The 13,378-nt window shown below is 41.8% G+C and overlaps 1 protein-coding gene across 1 annotated transcript; it reads right to left on the bottom strand.

Moving 5' to 3' along the window:
* Window positions 1-535: 535 nt before the first annotated feature.
* LOC148025440 (urease accessory protein G-like) lies at window positions 536-13,103 on the bottom strand. Its single transcript, XM_087692564.1, has 7 exons — window positions 12,793-13,103; window positions 12,519-12,707; window positions 12,374-12,434; window positions 11,644-11,845; window positions 1,372-1,493; window positions 1,167-1,271; window positions 536-979 (listed from the first exon to the last, which is right to left on the bottom strand). The coding sequence occupies exons 1-7, from the start codon at window positions 12,942-12,944 to the stop codon at window positions 896-898; spliced, it is 915 nt and encodes a 304-aa protein (XP_087548690.1). The 5' UTR covers window positions 12,945-13,103; the 3' UTR covers window positions 536-895.
* Between the last annotated feature and the right edge of the window lie 275 nt (window positions 13,104-13,378).

The following is a 13,378-nucleotide window of genomic DNA, read 5'->3' as shown; positions in this document are numbered from 1 at the left end:
CAACCTAGAAGGAGATTCAGAGGACCTTTGGCTCCTTTCTATAGGGATAAGCAAGGAAAAAAGGATCGTGCCTGATTGCATGAGTTGTCGTAAATGCTCAAAAAAGCAAAGGCAGGTTGGGCATTCATATGTTTTGCTGAAATCTCATAAAATAGGGTCCATTCAAACCTCATCATTTCTCAAGTTGCCAAGTCAATTCTTTGGACCATTCAAAGTGATAGAGAAAATAAAGAACATTATTTACAAGATATAGCCTCAACTTATGGAGAAGTCCACAATGCCTTGCATGTAAGCTTCGTAAAGCCTTACTCTCTGTGATGGAAACAATTTATGTCGCCTTTTGGATATGACAAGCCTTACAATAGCCATGAGTTGATTGAAATATAAATTGCATTTATGTCTAGATCTTTAAAGCTTGGGATGATTGACCAAACAAAAATGGTTCACTAATGCTCCCACATTTTGTATATGGCCTCTCATCATTATTGTTTTGTGGTTCCACTTCTTTTAGATGCAGATGAAAGGGTCTCACATCTAGAGTGTCCTTTCTATAATTTCTAGAAAGCAGAATTACTTCAAAGATCTGGAGTTACAGAAATGTTTGCACACACAGATTTTTAATTTGTAGCCCAATAGCTGCACAACAAAGACAACCCAATCCTTGTAGAAGACAAGCATTAGACAGCACCTCCTCATTTTAGTCCAAAAACTAAAAATGGGAAAGTTTAGGAGAGCATGCCTAGGATTGATATACAAAGCCAGAAGAGTACACCATGAATTTTTATTTCCTTTCCTGAGTAAAATTCTCACCAGTCAAGCATTCTGACTTTACGACATAGGGTGTCAAAGTTATAATCAGATGGCCACAAGCATCATGCGGTAATCTTCAAGAGCATCAAGTTTGTTTCTCTCCTGTTGCTTCTTTCCATGCTTCTAGAACATGGCCTACGATCTCATCCAATCCAACACCATGCTTAACCTGTTTCCCATGTCCATTAATATCCAAATGTAAAGAGACTCACTAGGTAAAAGTTGACACAAACATCTTGAAGTACTGTATTATGCATGTACACACACATCTTGTACAATGATGCAAAGTAAAGGAAGATAAGCAATGCCAGATGAATTTGATATCCCACAGCATTGTAAGCATGTCAGCAACAAACCTGGGCAAATACAAAAGGGCCATCATCTCGCATTTTGAGAGCATCCCGTTCCATCACTTCCAAATTAGCACCCACAGCATCTGCTAGATCAGTCTTATTGATCACCTGCAATAATGAAACCACATCACATTCCAAGAATCAACATGATGAGTGCTCAATGATGCAATACAGATAATCATGGCAGTTTGAAAGACCAAAATGTCACCAGAAGATCAGCCTGTGTAATTCCTGGTCCTCCTTTGCGAGGAATCTTATCACCTCCGGCAACATCTATGATATATATGATATAGTCTGCAAGCTCTCTGCTGAAATTGGCAGCCAGATTGTCTGCATAAAAAGCTTTTAAATATGAGCAGAACAGGAACACATGCATTGCATGTGTGCATATGTGAGACAGTGAAAGAAAGAGAGAGAGGAGTTACTCAAACATGTATGACCAAGTTGCTAAGAGAAAACAACTCCTAGAGACAGACATAATTGGCTCAATAAACATTCCACACAATAAAACAAGCACTTGAAACTTGAGAACCCTCTATGAGTTGAATCTCTTGCTCCTACAATGACAGCTACTTTGTCATCCCGCCTGCTGAGTATCCATTGCTCCTGAAAATTTGGTTCAAACTACTACGTTGGCCGAAGACCTGAAACCAGAACTGAAGGAACCAGCCAGTCAGAAACTGGCAACTTCAATATGATCTTTATGCCCGTATGGGCAGAATCTAGATGGATGAGAAGGCAAACTAGAAACTGGTGTCTAGGAGTTTTTGATGATATGTATATGACAGGTGACTGAACTAATCATGGCTGCTGCAAAAATGTCTAATACATGAGCAAATGGTGTCTAGGAGTTTTGATGGTATGTATATAGCAGGTGACTGAACTAATCATGGCTGCTGCGAAAATGTCTAATACATAAGCATCAAATGGCTCAGTAGTATAAAGTATTGCAAAAAACTCATGATGCGGACAACCAGGGCTTATAGTGCATGTCACCATAATACCATTAACATATCAGTGCAAATTAAAGAATTGTAGGGAGCCAAAGGCAAATACCAATATTGAGGTGCAGGTCATTGTCAAGGAGCTAGCCTTCTAAGCCTGGTCAAGTATTTACAGGCTTTATTCAGGTGCTTCAATCAATGTGCAGTACTTACCAGCATAAGAGCTATACAAAGGAAGTGAAGCTTAGTACAGCCAAACCACAGCTGTTAGAGGTCTTCTCCATATCAGTATGCAGTCTGCAATGACCATACAGACAAATAGTGCATGTAATGCACATTTTAGGGCATGTAATGTATGCTATAGGCATGTAGAGGAGCAAGCTTTTTCTATGCCTATGTAGTGACTGGGAGCGTGAGGATTGAGACAGTCAGTGGCTTAGTAGCAGAGAGAGACCGAGAGTGAGTGAGCATGATTCTTGGGTACAATGACGAGTGTACCACTTCAGGTTTTTTAGATAGATATATATATATATATATATATATATGAAAGTACAAGTGCTAAGGGTGTGTTCACACCCGAGCACATTTAAAAGGCACGAGGGCCTTTATTCCCAACAGCCTCCCACCTAAAGGCAATGTGCCTTAAGAGGAAAAAAGAATCAACTAAGTCTAGGTATGTACAAAGCTGAAATACATATATCTATCCAACTCCCATCATCTGTCGGCAATGAGCAAACCGCTCTACTAGAAGACCCTTCGTGAGGTCTGTAGGATTATCATCTGTATGCACTTTGACAAGCTCAATGCTCTTGCTGTCAAGTACATCTCTAATGAAGTGATACTTCACCTGTATGTGCTTCGTCTTTGCATGAAAGATGGGATTCCGTACTAGCATGATAGCACTCTGACTATCACAATGGAGAACATGTAACTCTTGTAATGCCAAGCTCTCCCACCAGACATGAAAGCCATAAAGCCTCCTTGCATGCCTCAATGGCAGCCACAAACTCTGCCTCTACACACTTTTGTAGCGTGGAGATCCAGAAGACTGCTCCTCCTGTGAAGGTAAACACATACCCAAAAGTGGACTTTCTGTAATCCGCATGACTAGCGTAGTCTGCATCCGTAAAGCCAATGACACATGCCTTCTACTTTCCAAAGCAGATGCACAACTCCTTTGTGCCTTTGAGGTATCTCATAATACCTTTCACTGCTTCCCAATGCTTTTCACCAAGGTTTGTCATGTATCTACTAACCACTCCCACTGCAAAGGCAATGTCAGGACGTGTAGCAACCATATCATACATCAACCTGCCAATAGCTGAAGCGTATGGTATCTTGGCCATTTCAATAGTCTCATCATCAAATGTAGAGCTGTCCTTTGCACTGAGTTTTACATATGGAGGCAATGGAACCCCAATTGTTTTCCCCCCCTCCATATTGAAACGCTGCAAAACCTTGGAGATATACTCTGCTGAGATAGATAAGAGTAATCCTTTTGACCTATCTCTGATTATTCACATGCCAAGAATGTGATTTGCATCACCAAGATCCTTCATGTCAAAGCTGCCATGAAGACTTTACTTTAGTGAGTCCAAGGCATGAGTATCCCTATCAGCAATCAGCATGTCATCAACATACAGAACCAAGATAATCAAGCTGCGATTTGCTGCCTTCTTGGTGTACATGTAGTGATCCATTTGACTTCTATGGAAATCTTGAGACTGCATAAATGTATCAAACTTATGAAACCATTCTCTTGGTGCTTGTTTCAGTCTATACAAACTCCTTTTGAGTTTACATACCATCTTCTCTTTCCCTTTTTCAACAAACCCTTCACGCTGCTGCATATATATGTCTTCATGCAGATCACCATGTAAGAATACAATCTTTACATCCATCTGTGTGAGCTCCATATCTTCAGCTGCAACCAAGCCCAAAATGGTTCTCAATGTAGTCATCTTGACTACACGAGAGAAGATCTCATCAAAGTCAATTCCGTGTTCCTGCTTGTACTCCTTCGCAACCAATCTTGCTTTTACTTTGGTGAGGAACCAGAAGTGACCTTCATCTTGTAAACCCATTTACCTCGGGTAGTATATTCTCTATATAACGTGCGTTCATGGCCTATTTATAAATATCCTAATCTGTAAATTTTTCTTGAATAAAACACAACCCTTTTCTATTCAATCTGTAAGTAGCCCCTTTATATGACACCCTTCTGTAGGTAAAAAATGTATAAAAATGGTGTTTTAAAAACCCATTATTTTGAACTCACGTTATATATACATATATTCATGAGTGACCCCCCTAAGCCATTTACATGGAAGTGTTTTCTGCACTTTAGGCAACTGCACCAAGTCCCAAGTGCCATTTTTCTCAAGAGATTCCATTTCTGACAACATGGCTTTACACCATTTCTTGATGTCATGTCTGTCCATTGCTTCCTTGAAGCAAGACAATTCACCGTAGTCTGTCAACATAATAAAGTCAGCCACATTGTTTGCACCAAGAATGAATCTATTAGGTTGTCTAGCAGCCCTAAATGATCTCCTAACCCAATGATCATTGTTTACTGGCTGTTAAGCATTTTCAGCTTGCTGTCCTGGCATTTCAGCCTGCAAATCAACATTAATAGCTTATTGTCATGGCTGTTCCTGCACATGTAGTGACTCATTATCATGGGCAATAGCTGGCTGATCATTTCCAGCATTATTTTCTGCATTTACAGGTTTATTTACAACACGTATTTGCTGTTGTACAATGGCCACACTTTGCTGTCCAAAAGGTATTTCTTCTCGAAATACAACCCTACGGACCTCCTTAGTCTTTTCAGGTTGTTTATACATGCGATCTTCCTGGAATATAACATCATTGCTGCATACTACTTTCCTTTTCTCGGGATCCCATAATCTATACCCCATTTTACCCTCGTCGCCATATCCTAGGAAAATGCATTTACAGGACTTTGGCTCAAGTTTGCTACATTTTTCTTTACGAATGTGCACAAAAGCCTCACAACCAAACACTTTCAGGTGAGCATATGAAGGTGGCTTGCCCGACCATGCTTCTTGGGAAACTCCCCCCCCCCCCCCCAACGACCTGTTTGGTGACCGATTAATCAAGTGTACGGCTGTCATAACAGCCTCTGCCCAAAAACCATGGAGTAATGCAACATGAAACAGCATCGTATGGACCTTATCCTGTATGGTTCGATTCATACACTTTGCAAATTCATTTTGGATTGGATTATGAAGGGCAATGAGCTCCCTCTTTATCTCTTTGCTGTCACAAAATGCCTGAAAGGCCTTGGACACATATTCCCCACCATTGTCAGAGCAAAGACACTTAAGTATCTTATCAGTCTGATTTTCAACCAATACCAAGAATTTTTTAAATTTTTCAAGCACTTCATCCTTGCTACGAATAGGGTAAACCCATACCTTTCATGTAGCATTATCAACAAAGGTAACAAAATATTTCTTTCCCCCTAAAGATAATTCTAGTATCTGACATACATCGGAATGTACTAACTTTAGAGGAGAAGATTTCAGCGAAAGAGACTTTTTATGAGACGTCTGTGTAGGTTTACCATAAACACAATGCTCAAAATCAACATAACGAAGACAAGGAAAGTAACCCAAATGAGAAAGCATTTCATTCCAGTTTGACTCATGTGTCCCAACCGGCCATGCCACAAAGAAACACTTGGCTGCTCAGTCACGGCAACAACATGATCACTCACACTAGATACATGGAGAGGATACAATGTATCACTTTTACAACCTCTAGCAATCACTCTAGATCCCTTAAAGATCTTCAATTTCCCATCACCAAAGGTGGTATGAAATCCATCATTATCTAGCTACCCAGTGCTAATCAAGCTCTTCTTGAGCTAAGGTACATGCCATACATGTTGAAGTGTGAAGACAGAACCATGCTGAAACTGCAACTGCACACTGCCAATACTTGCAATGTCACATGCGTAGTTGTCCCCAAGATGGGCAACACCATGTCGACCCCTTGTATAGGCAGAGAACCACTCACGATGAGGGGTGACATGAAAGGAAGCACCCGAATCGAGAATCCAAGTATGCATGTCATCATCTGTATCTGCAAGTAAAGCATGTGCATCAAAGTGTGAAGAGACAAAGAGTACGTCATTCTCACTGTCACTGTCATGAGTGACTACATTAACCTCTTCAATTTTGACCCTGCTCTTCTTAGGTTGACCCTCTTTCTTCTCTTCCTTGCTATCATTTGTCTTCTTGCTCTTTCCTTTCTCTTTTTTCCATTTGTAGCAGTCACGTTTAAAGTGACCCCTCTTGCCACAATGATGGCATTCAACATCTTTGCCACGTGATTTAGTGTATCCCTTGCCATCAGATTTGCCTTTCTGCTGTGATCTGCCCCTAGTATACAAAGCACTAGAAGACTTACTGGATGCATTGTTCTACCGATTCATTTCTTCCATGAGTAGAGTACTCTCTACATCAGTATACAAAAGAATCACATTAGAATTTCTCATAGCTCTGGAAGAGTGCAAAGCAAGAACATAGCCTTACATTCTTCATCAATCAAGAACTTCAAGGCAACCAGCTAACTGAAAATGGAGTTAAACTCACTCAAGTGATTAGACATTGCTATACCCTCTTTCGTACGCAAATCCATAAGCTTTTTCAGCCTACACTTTGCTTGCGGCACTCTTCTATGTATACAGTTCTTCCAATCGAGTCCAAGTAGCATATGCAAAATCCAAACCTTCAATGTTAAATGGCAAGGTATCAAAAATCGATAGCTTGATGGTTGAGAGTGCAAGCTCATTTAACTCATCCCAATCGTCCTATTCCATATCTGCGGGTTTTTCCCCTTTAGTATTAATCGGCTTTGCCTGCTTCTTTTGCAATAGGATATTGTAGCACTCGTTTTGCCAAACTGCAAAGTTATGTGCTTCTTCAAGCTTCTTTATGTCCATTACTGCTGTCAGTGCTGCCAGCCATGATTTTCAGCCCAAATGTGACCAAAAAATTCAGCAAATGCAGGCCTAAACTGTCACACAAGTGACCAAGGTACAAACAAGTGCCAACCAGCAATAAATGACCATGTAGAAGCAGAAATTTCAGATCTGTAAGTAAATTTTCAGAAGCACCAAACCATGTGCTACAACATTCCACAACTAACTACAGCTGTTCCAAGGGCAAATGCATCACATTACATGAGAAGTCCCAAATGTTAGCTGCAATTTCTGTTGTACATGTACCCACAGGCATAAAACTTGACACGCACGGTAAAAAGCCCCAAAATGTTTATGCTCAAAGCATCAACCATATATCAGCATTGTCTCTAACATGCATAGAATAGGCCAATTTTGCCAAAATAGAGCAATTTCAGCAAAACCCCCAAATTTCACTGACCAATCTATCCCAATTGGATTAATACATATTCTCGAAAGCATAAAACGGGTAAAATTAGCAAAATTTCACAAAATTTTGAAAAAGCCCCAAATTTATCGAGTCGAGATGTGCACCAATGTCATCCAATTTGACTTAGCTAAACAGAATTTCACCAATACAGTAAAAGCTCCAAATTTTATGGGTCCAATGTTGAGAAATTTCACTCAAATGAGAAAAATTTCAATAGTTTTGGCGAAATCCCCAATTGAAATGCACACAATGTCTGCAATTTCTGACACAGATGCCTCAATTTTGCATGAACATTACTTAGTCTGGAGAAGCCCCAAATTTCTCGGCTTAGATTGCACGAAAATTGGAAGTTGTGCCTCTATGCATGAACCTTCAGTAGGGGAAGAGGAATTTCAAAAAAGTTTTAAAGGAAAAAAAAAATGGATGATGAGTGACAAGCCGTTGACTCGTCACTTGGACCCGTGAGCCCCGCTCGTCCCGCTTGCGCCTGGCTGAAGTCGCCCACTGGTCGTTGTCTGACACCTGGCTCCCGTCTCCCATCCGTAGTGTCCTTCGTGCAGCCCCATCACGCAGGTCATTTCTGTCACGCAACACCCTTCTGCTTCACGCCTGCTGTCGCCTGCCTGCTAGGTCAACACCTGCTATCACCTGGTTAAGAAACAACCTGTCAGGGTTTCTGGATTGTCGACTGACAACGCAACACACACACGCGCCCGAGATGAGTAACAGCCTGATGATTTCGAGCAAGCGAAATACTAGAGATGTCTCGCACGGACTCTGAGGAGCACAAACGCCTTAGCCAAAGCTCTGATACCAATTTGTAGTGACTGGGAGCACCAAGATCGAGATAGTCAGACGTTGTTAGCAACAGAGAGAGATTGAGAGCGAGAGTGAGCATGATTCTTGGGTACGATGACGAGTGTACCATTTTAGGTTTTTTAGATATATATATATATATATATATATATATATGTGTGTGTGTGTGTGTGTGTGTGTGTGTGTGTGTGTGTGTGTGAAAGTACAAGTGCTAAGGGTGTGTTCACACCCAAGCACATTTAAAAGGCACGAGGGCCTTTATTCCCAACAGCCTAGTCAAATATCTACAGCCGCCCCAAGCAAGGGATGATATACCACCATAGGCACGAGTTACCAACAATAAACAGAAAGTGAAGCCTTAGTACAGCCAGATCATATCATAAGTCAAGTTGATAAGCATACATCTCTAAGGAACATGTGAAACAAGTAGGTCTTTAATTGAATCATAATAAGGAAACTGAACAACAAATGCTGTAGCTGTAAACTGGAGTGGGCACACCATCCTTCACATGAATTTCGATTGTCACTCACATCAAATATTTTGTCAGAATTCTAATGCAAAAAAGAAAAAAGGAAACAAGTTTTACACAAGCTTTCTCAACAATAGCTTCTCCGACAGCTTTGTCAACAGTACAAGCTTGCATTTTTTTTTTCTCTACAAGCCTTATCACCATTAGCTTTGTGCAAACATCTTTACAACAAGATGTGATTGACATTTACAGTTTCATGTGCTGTTCAAGTCATAATACAACATGAGAGAACGCTTTGATAAAGATGATTGTGGATTGAAGATGGGAAACCCACACACAAATAAATTTATATCTACAGCCCAAGTCCTTTGGGGCAAAGCTTAGTCAAGGCCTTCAATCTATTCCTTGCATGACAAATTCTACCCCAAACTTAATGTTGGCTAGCTAGCCTTATGAGATTCTCTGAAATCCCCAAATTTCAGCTGTTGAATTTCAAGTACTAGGCCCTAAATTCTGAGTGCTCTTCCCAAGGTGGTTGGTGAACCTTAATTGTTGTTGTTACTTAGGGTTTGGCAATGAAAATTCTTCAATTGCACCCTCTTGGGACCGAATTTGGTTAGGATCTCTTGAGGGAAGCTATGAATTGGCTGAGAGAATAGAGAGGAAGCTCGAGAGAGAGAAATTTCAGAGTTTCATTGCCAAAATTGGCTGAAATTTAATGCTGCCCTGTTGTGAATGGCTAATTGACTACAGCCCACTATCAACAAGAGCCCCACATGCAGTCACCTCCCCTTGTGGGCCCCAAATTTGCTGTCACATGCCTATAGACAGCCTATAGGGACTGTCACCTGCCTCAAATGGCCTCCTGATCAGCTGGGAAGCTCTTTAAAAGGCACCTACCCTTGTGGGCCCTAAATTTGCTGTCACCTGCCTGTAGACAGCCTATAGGGACTGTCACCTGCCTTGAATGGCCACTTGATCAGCTGGGGGCAGCTCTTTCACTGGCAAATCATCAATGGCTGGAAACTTGTAGCAACAGCTGTCTTCCCTCCTCTCCTAACCTCCACAATGGTGAAATGAGACTCAACCAGCGTCATGCAACCTTTCCCTCACTTGCATGAGAAGGTTTTGCGAAGTCACAACCTTCTAATTGCATTTTTTAGCAAGTTTAGCCCAATTAGATAAACTTTCAGAATTAAAATTCTGAAAAATTATTTGATTATTAATTCTTGCTTAGAAAAATAATTTCACCAACCAACAATTAAATAGGCTAGGCCAATTTGTCATCCAAATATTCCTCCACATTTATTAGCCCCTAAACTAGTATTAATTAATTAATTCATGCCTATAACAAAGTTATGGCCAAAACAAGTTGCGGCCAGGCTTAGGGCCTACACAAAAACAAATGCATGAAGAGATACCTGTTGCTTAGGTATTAAACTAGAAGAGTTTTACTAATGAAATAGAGTCTAGATTATGGGCTGCATAGTGTGGTCAAGCTATTGTCTTGACAAAGTTTTGTTTGAGCCATCACCTTGGATGCAGAGTTTGTAACCTGTATGTGCTACTACAATGTATAGAGTTTTCTTCAAAAGTGTATTCAATGTCTTTTTATTTTATCTTGATTCTTCCACCTCTCCTGTCTTGTCTCTTGAACCCCAGCGGTAAGTAGCTTAACACATATATAGCCTCCCCCTGCCCCCCCCCCGAGAGAGGCTTCACTCTTTAAAGAAAGGGAGAGGGTTGGGGGAAACTTGAAAGAGGAAGAGTGAGAGAGAGGGGGTGAGAGAAGCCTTCATAGATTAATGCTTGAAAAGAGAGGGGGTGGAGCGAAGAGGAGAGAGTTAGAGCTTCACCACCAAGAATCAAGATCCAAGTGATGCTTAGGAGAGGGAGATGAGGATGGCAAATGGTTGCTGATTTGGTATGGAAGCATGGAGGAGAGTAGCACCTTTTGCAAATGAGAGAGGAGTGTGGGAGAAGAGAGGGATCCAAGAAGAGTCAAACAATCAACAAGGGCTCTGGCTAGAATCCAAGGGGGCCTGGGAGAGTACATAGCTAGAAAAGGGGGTGGGCTATAGTATCCAAGGCTTTGCCACTCCCTAAAGTGCCACGCACGAGATGACAGTTGCATAATCCCGCTATCAAAATGTGTTTTCGTCATGTGTAATGATGGGAGTGGCTTCTAGGTGCATTGTGCACCTACTAGTCCAGCGTAAAAAGACAATATAGAATCTTCATGGAAGTTGAGGTTGTTTTGTCGGATGCAAGAAAGCTAAGGAAAGACCATGAATAGCAGGAACAGCCCTCCCAACAACAACAAAAACAATGAAGGGGCTGAGTGTTCATCCTGTCTGGCTAAGAATGAAAGAAAACACAGCCCAACATAGATAATAGCAAACCATAAGCACAAGAAAGATCATAAAAGAAGAAAAATATTCTGGTGTCCTACTGAAGAACAACCCTCCAACACACCCTTTTAAACAGTGACTCTTGCAGTCTTTGCCTAGGCATCTCAATTTCCACTCCTGCCCCCCTTAAGGCCAATCCTATACTATGTCCCAAACTTGTAGAAGCTAAATTAAAAAAATAACAGATTTTACCTCCATGTTCTCATGCACCTAACACACCATTTAAAGCCCATATTCCCATGCATGTATACACCAAGACCAAGACAACCCCCAGAGACCTTTTCACTTTATCAGAAGAAGAAGTCGAGCAATTCAGAGTAGACATTTGATCATCGTTAAGAAATAGGGGAATCTGCAGCAATTAGCCTGTCTCTGCTCCGCAAGGGTAGGGTGGGGAGAATGAAAAAGGCCCTTACCTCCTCCTGATTCGCAAAGCAAAATATCTGCTGAAAAGGTCCTGGATAGATCCTCCAATGGGCCAAGGTTTATACTTATATCTTCTCGAACAGCTGCATGAGGACAGCCACCAGTTTCTATAGCTCTTATCCTCTCAGGAGCAAGGGCGCCATGCTTCACTAGGAATTCTCCATCTTCCCTCGTAAAAATATCATTTGTTACCTGCAAAAAATTAATCATAAGCAGGCGTAGATAGGAATGGTGCTAGTACTTCTACACCCCTCTTTACCCTGTTCTTTTAATACGGTCAAGGTAAATTGTTTCTAAGAGTAGATAAACATGATCGTATATAAAGATAGCAAAGGCCGGAGACCCTCAGAGATCAAGTGACGCCCAGCACATCTAGCATACAATAGCATGCCTGTGCAACAATCCTTTGAGCTTCACCGCAGCTGATATATCTGATAACTAAAATCTTGTGCTGCAATTCGTCCAAAATACAACCTTTTTCACATCTCAGAGAAAAGGACCATGGATCTCAATCTCCACAGGTGTCGCTCTAAGACCGTTTGAGCCGAATATTTCCTTAAGCCAATTAATGAATGTTTTTGCCGGGTGTTTTTTGTTTTTTGTAGGGGGGTTTGGGGGCGGTGGTGGGTGGTTTTGAAGATATTTGGACTCCAATTATTGCTTTGTGCGCATTCTTGAACACAGGGCACAGTCATAAACACGCAGATCGGCATCACTCACTGCTGCAATACTGTACTTGTCTCGCAACGCGATACACAAGGCAAGCATGAGTGCAGTTTTCCTGCAAGAAAACAGCAGAAGGCCATAAATAACCCGTTGTTCAAAGTACTCAGAAAAGGACCACACAAACGGCTGTCGAGCTGACCCGCTTCCAACCGGGCCCCCGATGCCAACGGTAAAAGCTCGCTCTCTAAAGTCACGATTGAGACGCTGGGCTCTCCTTGAGAAGAATCCAGGTGACTCCAGAGGTTCGTGAGTGTGCGGAGCCAATCCATCATGAGAATGATACAATTTGCCATCCTGGCCCCTCCAATACCCCTCTGCATCCATATCTCTGTAAAGCAAGCAGCCTTTATGCTTCAATCTTGCAATCCAGGAAAAAAGACGCATTCAGTTAATCAGAAGGACGCAGACAGTACTCATGATGGTGGTGATGATCATCGTGCTCATGCCCGTCATGGTGGCTATGTAGGTGATCGTGACTGTGCGCATGGTCGTCGCCCTGGTCATGGTGATGATGGTGGTCTCCGTGGCCGTGGCCATGGGGATGTGTTGGGCTCATGTTCTCCATTGCCTGATTCAAACACAGCGTCTACAATCTGCTGAAGCGCCTAAACACCACGGCGCACACGGAGCCAGAAATCTACTTTCCTCTTGTCACGACCCCTCAACCCGCAGATTCCCTCATATCGTACGCACTTGGAATCTAGGGACCTGTTCCCACTAGGCCCTCGTTCCCAACCAGGGTCGCAACTCCCTCCCTACCGAATCTTCTGTTTCTCATGCCTTGGGAGCTGTTCTCGACACTTATGGACCTTCACAGGACTTTAAGTCATAACATGCCATGAAGCACAAAAAGGCACAACAAAATGGTACACAAAATATATCAATAAAGAATCTTTGTATTCATGATATCGAAAGATACAACATTGAGGTACATCTCAAGACTACACCCTCATGACGCCACACATGTGAGGGTTCACCACTAAGTATAGGGAATCACAC

The sequence above is a fragment of the Lygodium microphyllum genome, chromosome 14 (assembly GCF_053477565.2).
Source record: "Lygodium microphyllum isolate KBCC chromosome 14, Lygodium_microphyllum_v1.1.10, whole genome shotgun sequence".
Classification (NCBI taxonomy): Eukaryota; Viridiplantae; Streptophyta; class Polypodiopsida; order Schizaeales; family Lygodiaceae; genus Lygodium; species Lygodium microphyllum.
The sequence above is the reverse complement of the archived record's forward strand: the minus strand, read 5'-3'. Positions and strand labels throughout refer to the sequence as shown.

Excerpts from the sequence above, each read along its gene's own strand:
- LOC148025440 (XM_087692564.1), bottom strand. The coding sequence starts at position 12,944 with ATGGAGAACATGAGCCCAACACATCCCCATGGCCACGGCCACGGAGAC. Across the intron at positions 12,435-12,518 it reads GGGGGCCCGGTTGGAAGCGG|GAAAACTGCACTCATGCTTG; the intron begins GTCAGCTCGACA and ends GTTTTCTTGCAG. Across the intron at positions 1,494-11,643 it reads GCTTTGCGAATCAGGAGGAG|ACAATCTGGCTGCCAATTTC; the intron begins GTAAGGGCCTTT and ends CTTTTTATGCAG.